This window comes from Protobothrops mucrosquamatus, unplaced genomic scaffold (assembly GCF_001527695.2).
Source record: "Protobothrops mucrosquamatus isolate PMUCROS unplaced genomic scaffold, P.Mucros_1.0 scaffold5201, whole genome shotgun sequence".
Classification (NCBI taxonomy): Eukaryota; Metazoa; Chordata; class Lepidosauria; order Squamata; family Viperidae; genus Protobothrops; species Protobothrops mucrosquamatus.
This window is the reverse complement of record NW_015391069.1, coordinates 31158-41573: the sequence shown is the minus strand read 5'-3', so window position 1 is coordinate 41573 and position 10416 is coordinate 31158. Positions and strand designations below refer to the sequence as shown.

The following is a 10416-nucleotide window of genomic DNA, read 5'->3' as shown; positions in this document are numbered from 1 at the left end:
TCCTATTCTCTATTCTATTCTATTCTCAATAAAGATTCTATTCTATTTTCTATTCTATTTTATTCTATTTTCTATTCTATTCTTTCTCTCCTGTTCTATTGTATTCTATTTTATATTCTATTCTATATTCTCCTTTCTCTCCTATCCTTTATTCTATTCTATTCTATTCTATTCTATTCTATTCTATTCTATTCTATTCTATTCTATTCTATTCACATTTCTCTCTTCCCTTCCCTTCCCTTCCCTTCCAGCATCTCCAGGGCCACTGTCACTTTAAACAGCCACTAAACAAACAGCTTGTAAGTCAAGAGTTTATTTTAAACAGGGTTGGGTTCTCCAGCACAATTATGTGTAACGCAAAACTCGTGATTATACACACTGACGTAAGGACGCAACCGTCTTGTACTTGTTCTGAGTTTCTGGAACAGACCAAACTCTTGGGAAACCTCAAGGTGAATATATAACCAACGCTGTGAGTGCGGAGTCAATCAATCAGAATAGAGCTGGAAGGGACCTGGGAGGTCATCTAGCTTAGCCCCCTGCTGAAGCAGGAGAGCCTTCCAGAATCACAGAAGGGCAGAGTTGGAAGGAACCCTGGAGGTCATCTAGTCCAACCCCCTTGCTCAAGCAGGAGACCCTTACAGAATCAGAAAAGAACAGTGTTGGAAGGGGCCTCGGAGGTCATCTAGCCCAACCCCCTTTTTCGAGCAGGAGGCCTTATTCCATTTCAGACAAAGTCTCTTCATAAACCCCCCCCCTCCCGTCACAACTTCTGACGGCAAGCTCTTTCGTTGGTCAATTGACACACACTCCTTTTGCTCTCGTCACTTCCCCGGTTGTACAACTCTTTTGCTGAAACACACACACACACAAAAAAAATTGAGAACATCCTGGCCTCTCCCCGGTTGCCGGGACCCCGCTTCGAAACATGACAGTTGTGAGCCAAAGCCACACCAAAAGAAAAAAATAATTGGAAGGGGATTTTAAAAAGGACAAAAAAGGTGCTGAATGGTACATGGCAGCCAGCCAGGATGTTCAACCAAAGCGACAAATTCCTCGCATGCAAAGCAGAAATAACGGCTTTGTCTTCCCTCTGGTTTGAAGGAAATAAACCAGGTTTGACTGTTTATTGAAACGGTGGTGAAAAAGAACGCTTCCTTGGACTTTTTAGCCCGCTTCCACTTTGCCTCAATCAGGATGGTGCCCCTATTTCTGAAGAAATGGGGTGCAAGATTTCCAGCATGGTGAGCGAGAATAATAGAAGAGAATAGAATAGAATAGAATGGAATGGAATGGAACGGAACAGAATAGGTAGAAGAACAGAAAATAAAATAGAATGGAAAATAGAATAGAATATAATAATGGAAAATAATAGAATAGAATAGAATAGAATAATAGAATAACGGAAAATAATTAATATAATATAATATAATTAATATAATATAATATAATATAATATAATATAATATAATATAATATAATAATATAATATAATAGAATAGAATAGAATAGAATAGAATAGAATAACGGAATATAATAATATAATATAATATAATATAATATAATAATATAATTAATATAATATAATATAATATAATATAATATAATATAATATAATATAATATAATATAATATAATATAATATAATATAATATAATAAATATAATATAATATAATATAATATAATATAATAATATAATAATATAATATAATTAATATAATATAATATAATATAATATAATATAATATAATATAATATAATATAATATAATATAATATAATATAATATAATATAATATAATATAATATAATATAATATAATATAATATAATATAATAAACAGTGATGGCGAACCTTTTAGAGACTGAGTGCCCAAACTACAATCCAAAACCCACTTATTTATTGCAAAGTGCCAGGGCTGCATCAGCATTGTGGAGCCCTCGGGGGGGCGCGTGGCTGCAGTGGTCATGGCAGACTGGGTGAGCGTGGCCGGGGCCAGGGCAGTGGGGGCCAGTCCCTCGCCATCTCCGGGGCATCCCCGGAGGGCCAACACCGCTTGCTTGCTCAATTCCTGCCCTGTCGCTTCCAAATGCCACATGCTCGCTACTCTGGCGAACTCTGCTGGGGCAATGGCGTGCGTGCCGACAGAAAGGGCTCTGAGTGCCGCCTCTGGCACGCGTGCCATAGGTTCGCCACCACTGTAATATAATATAATATAATATAATATAATATAATATAATATAATATAATATAATATAATATAATATAATGGAATAGAATAGAATAGAATAGAATAGAATAGAATAGAATAGAATAGAATAGAATAACGGAAAATAAAATAGAATGGAAAATAATTAGAATAGAATAGAATAGAAAAGAATAGAACGGAACAGAATAGAAGAACGGAAAATAAAATAGAATGGAAAATAAAATAGAATAGAATAACGGAAAATAATAGAATAGCATAGCATAGCATAGCATAGCATAGCATAGAATAGAATAGAATAGAATAGAATAGAATAACGGAAAATAAAATAGAATGGAAAATAGAATAGAATAGAATAGAATAATGGAGAATAATGGAAAATAATAGAATAGAATAGAATAACGGAAAATAAAATAGAATGAAAAATTAGAATAGAATAGAATAGAATAGAATAACGGAAAATAAAAGAATGGAAAATAGAATAGAATAGAATAACGGAAAATAATAGAATAGAACGGAATAGAATAGAAGAACAGAAAATAAAATAGAATGGAAAATAGAATAGAATAGAATAATGGAAAATAATAGAATAGAATAGAATAGAATAACGGAAAATAAAATAGAATGGAAAATAGAATAGAATAGAACAGAACAGAACAGAAGAACGGAAAATAAAATAGAATGGCAAATAGAATAGAATAGAATAGAATAACGGAAAATAATAGAATAGAATAGGATAGAAGAACGGAAAATAAAATAGAATGGAAAATAGAATAGAATAGAATAACGGAAAATAATAGAATAGAATAGGACAGGACAGGATAGAATAGAATAGAATAACGGAAAATAGAATAGAATAGAATAGTTGGAAGGGGTCTGGGAGGTCATCTAGTCCACCCCCTGCTCGAGCAGGAGATCCTTACAGAATCATAATAGAACAGAACTGAAAGGGACCTTTATAGATCTTTTAGTCCAACCCCCTGGTCAAGGAGAAGAACCTTATATAATCATGGAAAAACAGAGTTGGAAGGGACCTCGGAGGTCATCTAGTCCAGCCCCCTCCGCTCGAGCATTTCCTCCAGTCAATTTTCTGAACCACCTTCCCCTTTGGTATTCACACAACTGTCTGAACCCAGCAAGGAGCCTGACCCGCTTCTGGGTTCCCCCTGCACGCGTTAAGCACACAAGGCTGCGTTCACACAACCCAGGAAGCCTCCACAGACACGAATCAGGGTGAATTCCGCTCTCCGTGTTTTTTTTTTCTCCCCCTTTTGCACGGGTCAGAGAACGGCGGGAGAACCCTGATCCATCTCCTCCTTGACACGCTTTTTGGTCTTTTTTTTGCGTGTCGTGTGAACCCGCCTTGGGTTAAAAAAAAAAAAGCGGGAAAAAAAGGGCCTCAATCGCCTCACATTCCACGTCCGGTCACCTTGGCAACCCGGTCACCAAGGCAGCCAATGTCGCCGTCCGATTGGCCGGCGGCCGCTATGACGTCAGTGAGGCGGGTTGAAAAAAAAAACCCAACCATCCACTACCTGACGGCCGAAAGGCTTTCTGGGAGCGTCTCAACCTTCGAGGCCCTTTTATGACTCGGGGACTTCATCTCCCAGGATTCCTCGGCCGGCGTGCCCGGCTGAGGAATTCTGGGACTTGAAGTCCACCAGTCATAAAAGCGCCAAGTTGGAAGATCTCTGGTTCAAGAGCCTTTGAAGAAAGAAAGGCGAGGCCGACCGAGAGGAAAAGGCGGGGTTTTGAAGCGGAAGTGCGTCACCGCTTGGGAGGGCGGGGACTGACGTTGAAAGACACGGGGCCTCCTGAGCCCGCCTCGATTAGAAAGCCGGCCGGCGAACGAGAAGGAAGCGCGGAAGATAAAGCGGAGGTGAGTGTCGGGGGAGGGCCGAGGCGAGCCCGGCAAGGCCTCGCGGCAGCTCTCCGGCCATTTTCCCCGGGGCCGGTGGGAAACGGGACTACCTCTCCCATCATCCCCAGCCAGTGTGTATTGGGGGGTTGCGGTTCCCATCATCCCCGTCCGCGGGTCCAAGGCCAGGCCAGGCTGTGCTGAAAGATCCGGCCTGCTTTTTTTTTCTTTTTGTGGGGCAGAATGCGGGTCAAGAGGGTCGTGGGAACGCCTCCCCAGGTCTTGCGTGTCAGGTCTTAGCCCGACACGGGTCTGGAGGGAAAAACGTGTCTGGGCTTCTAATAAGGATTTGGGGGGGGCAGGGGGAGATCCTGATTGTGTATCTTCTATTAATTGCATTGTCCTATATCATATAATAATGTGGGAAGGGGCCTTGGAGGTCATCTAGTCCAACCCCCTGCTCAGGCAGGAGACCCTATCCCATTTCGGACAAAGGGCTGTAATTTCTATAATTTAGAAATTTCAATCTGCATATAAAATCTATATGTATATCTATATATATCTATATTATATATGTGTGTATATGTATCTATATATATGTATAAATATATCTGTATACATATCTATATAGCTATATATATGTATAAATCTGTACATATATATAGCTACGAAAACAAATATATATCTGTATTTATATATATCTATATATATATGTATATGTATATATGTATAAATATATCTGTATAAATATATGTATGTATAAATCTGTATATAATAAATAATAATAATAATAATAATAATAATAATAATAATAATAATAATAATAATAATAAAGTTGGAAGGGACCTCGGAGGTCATCTAGTCCAACCCCCTGCTCAGGCAGGAAACCCTATACCATTTTGGACAAATGGCTGTCCAGTCTCTTCTTAAAAACTTCCAGTGTTGGAGCATTCACCGCTTCTGGAGGCAGGTTGTTCCACTGGTTAATAATATAAATTATATATATAGATATACACACACATTTTTATAAAACATTTATATATAGATATAAAATAAGCTATATTATATGATTTTCAATTCAATCAAACAACCATACCCATATATATGCACACACACACACACACACACACACAGAGAGAGAGAGAGAGAGAGAGGAGTGTCTGTCTTTGTGTATTATATGTTGTAAAAGTACCCAAGGTCAGTTAAGTGGGAAGGGCGATGTAACTTACTACAGAAATTGTGCAATTGTAATTTTAGTGCTTTTGATATTCATTTTTTATTATACTTTTTGTAAGCTGCCCTGCTTCATCCATTTAGAGGGGGTAGCGTATCAATTTAATACATCCCTCAACTATACCTGTCTAAAATTTAAATGTAATCCATCAATTCGTTGTAAATTGAAATGGAAGAAACCAGTACTATATATATAATTTAAATTTAATATGTTATATGTATGTGTGTATACACACACACACACACACACACACACACATTTATATGAAATTATTAAATCGATGTATATAAATTTAAACTTAAAACACGTACGTAAAATGTAATATCGTAAATCAGTGTTGTATCTAAATTTAATCAATACATTATATGTAGAGATATAAAACTTTAATCAATACTGTACATATAATTTAAATCATATCTGTGTGTGTTTCTGTGTAATTGAAATTTAATCAATATATGTATACATTTAAATTTAATCAGTACTATATATATAATTTATATGTATGTTTGTGTAATTTTAATTCAGTACAGTTTATATATATATATATACATGGATACATCTATCTATCTATCTATCTATCTATCTGTCTATCCACTCAAGCTATTTTTCTGTCTGTCTGTCTTATCTATCTATCTATCTATCTATCCATTCAATCTATTTCTGTCTGTCTATCTATCTATCTATCTATCTATCTATCTATCTATCCATTCAATCTATTTCTGTCTGTCTATCTATCTATCTATCTATCTATCTATCTATCTGTCTATCCACTCAAGCTATTTTTCTGTCTGTCTGTCTTATCTATCTATCTATCTATCCATTCAATCTATTTCTGTCTGTCTATCTATCTATCTATCTATCTATCCATTCAATCTATTTCTGTCTGTCTGTCTATCTATCTATCTATCTATCTATCTATCTATCTATCTATCTATCTATCTATCTATCTATCTAGTGATCGTTCAGAATCACAACGGCATTGGAAAAAGGGACTTAGAACCGTCGTTTCACCCTTATGACCTTTGCAGCCGTCCCCAAGGTCACGTGATCAAGATTCAAACCACTGACTCACATTTACGACAGTCCCTGGGTCACATGATCCCCTTTTGCGACCGTCTGACAAGCAAAGTCAGGGGGGAGAGCCCAGATTCACTTAAGAACCGGGTTACTAAGTTAATGGTGGGAGTGATTCTCTTAATAACTCTGACCGGAAAGGTCGTAAAAAAGGGACAAAACTCACTTAGGACAAATGTCTCACTTAGCGACCTAAATTTTGGGCTCCCATCCTGGCCGTAAGTCAAGGGCTCCCTGTGCTAACAAACGTGGCCCTTGTGGACTTCAACTCCCAGGATTCCTCAGTCGGCCATTTTGATGAAACTGCGGGCTTGGATCCAGACTCTCAGGGGTCTTCCAACTTGGCCCTTTTATGACTGGTGGACTTCAACTCCCAGAATTCCTCAGCCGGGCATGCTGGCTGAGGGATTCTGGGAGTTGAAGTCCACCAGTCATAAAAGGGTCCAAGTTTGAAGGCCCCTGGCATAGATTCATCTCATAAGGGTGGAAGAAAAAAGGTTGTCCGTTAGGGCTAAACCCGCCTCACTTAACGACGGAAATATGAGGGACAGTTGTGGTCGTAAGTTGAGGACTTCCTGAGATCACCCGCCCCCCAGATAGGAGGCATCTGAATGCTTCAGAATAACAGGGTTGGATGGGACCTGGGAGGTCATCTAGTCCAGCCCCCTGCTCAAGCAAGAGATCTTTACAGAATCATAGAATAACAAGATTGGAAGGGACCTGTGAGGTCATCTAATCCAACCCCCTGCTCGAATAGGAGACCCTTACAGAATCATAGAATGACAGAGTTGGGAAGAACCTTGGAGGTCATCTAGTCCAGCCCCCTGCTCGAGCAGGAGACCCTTACAGAATCATAGAATAACATTTGGAAGGGACCCTGGAGGTCATTTAGTCCAGCCCCCTGCTCGAGCAGGAGACCCTTACAGAATCATAGAATAACATTTGGAAGGGACCCTGGAGGTCATCTAGTCCAGCTCCTTGCTCGAGCAGGAGACCCTTACAGAATCATAGAATAACAGGGTTGGGAGGGATCTTGGAGGTCATCTAGCCCAACCCCCTGCTCCATTCCAGACTAGTGCCTGTCCCATCTCTTCTTAAAAACCTCCAGTCTTGTCAAACCCACATCTTGTGGCAAGCTGTTCCACTGGTTAATTTCCCTCCTTATTTCTCCTTATTTCTTGCTTGATTTGATTAAAATCCCTTTTTTTATTTCCAATGGAATGCTTCTCTTGAAAATCCGGGTTGAATTTTGGGGTTGTTTTTTTTTTTTTTAAAAAATAGGAATTAAGTCAAGGACGGTGGCAAGGTGATTTTTTTTTCTTCTTTTTAAAGTTTGCACAATCACTTTGCAAGGATTGTGAGTCACAATCCGGGCAAGGGAGGGATTTACTGAAGCAATTTTGCACAATGACGCAACGGTTTGTCGCTCACATCCGGCTGAGATACTCTGATGAAATTAGGGAAGGAAATAGTTGGCGGGAAATGAAGTCAGAAACTGGAGCACAAGAAGATTTTTTGTTGTTGTTGTCGTTTCTTTTGGGGAAAGTTTCCTGCATCGATTGATTGCATTTTGCCAGATTCACAGGTAGTCCTCGGGGTTATGACCACAATTCAGACAATTGACTCGTATTTACAACGGTGGCTGTGTGCCAAGATCATGCAATCTTTTTTTTTTCTTTTTGCGAGCTTCAAACCAGCGGGAAGCCTGATTTCCCTTAACGACTGTGTGATTAGCTTAACGATGGCAGTGATTCGCTTAAGAACCATGGGAAGAAAGGTGGTTAAATGGGGGGGCAAAACGCCCTTCGTCAGTATCTGAGTGGCGCCGTTGTGGGTTTGTGAGGATGATGCAATGCTCGTAAGTGGGAGGACTGGGGGCAGCCGGCTTTTTTTCCCCTGCTGATGGGACTTGGGACTGTCACTGGACGGGACGGTCGTAAATCGAGGACTGCCCTCAGATGTGCCCGTGAGGATGCTTCGACCCACGTAAATGGGAGGACTGGGGGCAGCTCACTTTTTTCACGGCCGTTGTGACTTTGGACGGTCATTAAGTGAACCATCGTAAGTCGAGGACTGCCCTCATGTGTCCTTGAGGACGCTGCGACCTCATAAGTGGGAGGACTGGGGACAGCTCACTTTTTTCACGACCAGTTACTAAACAGACGGTCGTAAATTGAGGACTGCCCTCATGTGTCCGTGAGGACGCTGCATCCCTCGTAAGTGGGAGCATGGGGCAGCTCACTTTTTTCACGATCGGTCACTGAGCGGACGGTTGTAAGTAGGAGGACTGCCCTCATATCTGTCCGTGAGGACGCTGCGACTCTCGTAAGTGGGAGGACTGGTGACAGCTCACTTTTTTCACGACCAGTTACTAAACAGACGGTCATAAATCGAGGACTGCCCTCATGTGTCCATGAGGACGCTGCGACCCTCGTAGGTGGGAGGACGGGGCAGCTCACTTTTTCACCACCGGTCACTAAACGGACAGTCGTAAGCGGAGCACTGCCTTCATATGTCCCTGTGAGGACACTGGTGCTTGTAAGTGGGAGGACTGGGGGCAGCTCACTTTTTTCACGACCGGTCACTAAACGGATGGTCGTAAGTGGAGGACGGCCCTCAGATGTGCCCGTAACTTAATAACGGCAGTGATTCACTTAAGAACCGTGGCAAGAAAGATGGTCAAATGGGGCAAAAGGCCCTTCTCCGATGTCTCGTTTGACAGAAATTCCAGGTGCCTTTGTGGTCGCAAAACGATTGCCCGCTACTGGGTCTGTGAGGATACTGCAACGCTCGTAAGTGGGAGGACTGGGGACAGCTCACTTTTTTCACGACCGGTCACTAAACGGACAGTCGTAAGTGGAGGATGGCCCTCATATGTTGCCGTAACTTAACGAGGGCAGTGATTCACTTAAGAACCGTGGCAAGAAAGGTAGTCAAATGGGGCAAAAGGCCCTTCACCGATGTCTCGCTTGACAGAAATGTCAGGCGCCTTTGTGGTCGCAAAACGATTGCCCGCGGCTGGGTCTGTGCAGATACTGCGACGCTCGTAAGTGGGAGGACTGGGGGCATTTCACTTTTTTCATGACCATTCACTGAACGGACGGTCGTAAGTGGGAGGACTGCTCTCATATGTGTCCGTGAGGACACTGCAACCCTCATAAATAAAAGGACTGGGGGCGGTTCACTTTTTTCACGGCCGTTGTGACTCCGGACAGTCACTAAGCGGATTGTCGTAACACGAGGACCATCTGTATTTTTGAAAACTTTTTTTTCCCTCCTAGGTAACCTTTTGTGGATTTGTTTCCTCACAACGACCATGGCCTCCCCTTCGGAAAAAGTCTTCCCGGTTTACGACGAAACATCGACTTCGAAGCTGCTCCGGAAATCGAAAGAAATGCCCTTTGTCCCGATCGGTAAGTCCGTCTTCCACTGGCTGGTTCCTCGGAGCCTGCCCGATGGTGTCTCGAACCTTGACCCCTTGGACTCCAACTCCCATAATTCCCCACAACTCCCAAGGGCCGGTCTTGAGAGACTCTGCCCTATTCAGGTAGTCCTCCACTTAACGACCACAATCGGGGATCGGATAGGGTTTTTGAGGGTTTTTTGCGGTTGTTGAGTCACGCCTGGTTTTTTTTTTTGGAACGACCTTTCTGCGGAGGTCATTAAGCAAGTCGCACCCACGGTCCTAAGTTGAGGACCGCCTGTATTTCAGAAGTCATTGGTGGGGTTGAGGGGGCCGATGCGGTTGGGCGTCTCCCAGGTTGGGCAGGAAAGTTATGATCCTTCCTCCTCCATACACCTCCTTCCCCCCTTCCTTCCTTCCTTCCTTCCTTCCTTCCTTTTTCCCTCTCCACACATTTCCTCCCTTCCTCTCTCCTCCTCTCCCCTCTCTTCCTTTCTTATCCCTCCCTTCATTATCCTTCATTATCCCCTACTCCCTTATTTATCCTTCCCTCCCTTCTTCCCTCCTTCTCCACACCATCTTCCTCCATCTCTCCCTTCCTTCCTTCCTTCCTTCATTTATCCCTCCCTCCCTTCCTCTCT

The 10416-nt window shown here is 41.8% G+C and overlaps 1 protein-coding gene across 1 annotated transcript in view; it reads left to right on the top strand.

Moving 5' to 3' along the window:
- The first annotated feature begins 4009 nt into the window (after window positions 1-4009).
- The window catches only part of LOC107299629 (HIG1 domain family member 1A, mitochondrial-like), a 9538-nt gene continuing 3131 nt past the window's right edge, over window positions 4010-10416 (top strand). Inside the window, exons 1-2 of the mRNA XM_015828990.1 lie at window positions 4010-4085; window positions 9654-9785. Coding sequence (XP_015684476.1) covers window positions 9689-9785 — 97 coding nt within the window. The 5' untranslated portion in view covers window positions 4010-4085; window positions 9654-9688. The remainder of the gene's footprint in view (window positions 4086-9653; window positions 9786-10416) is intronic.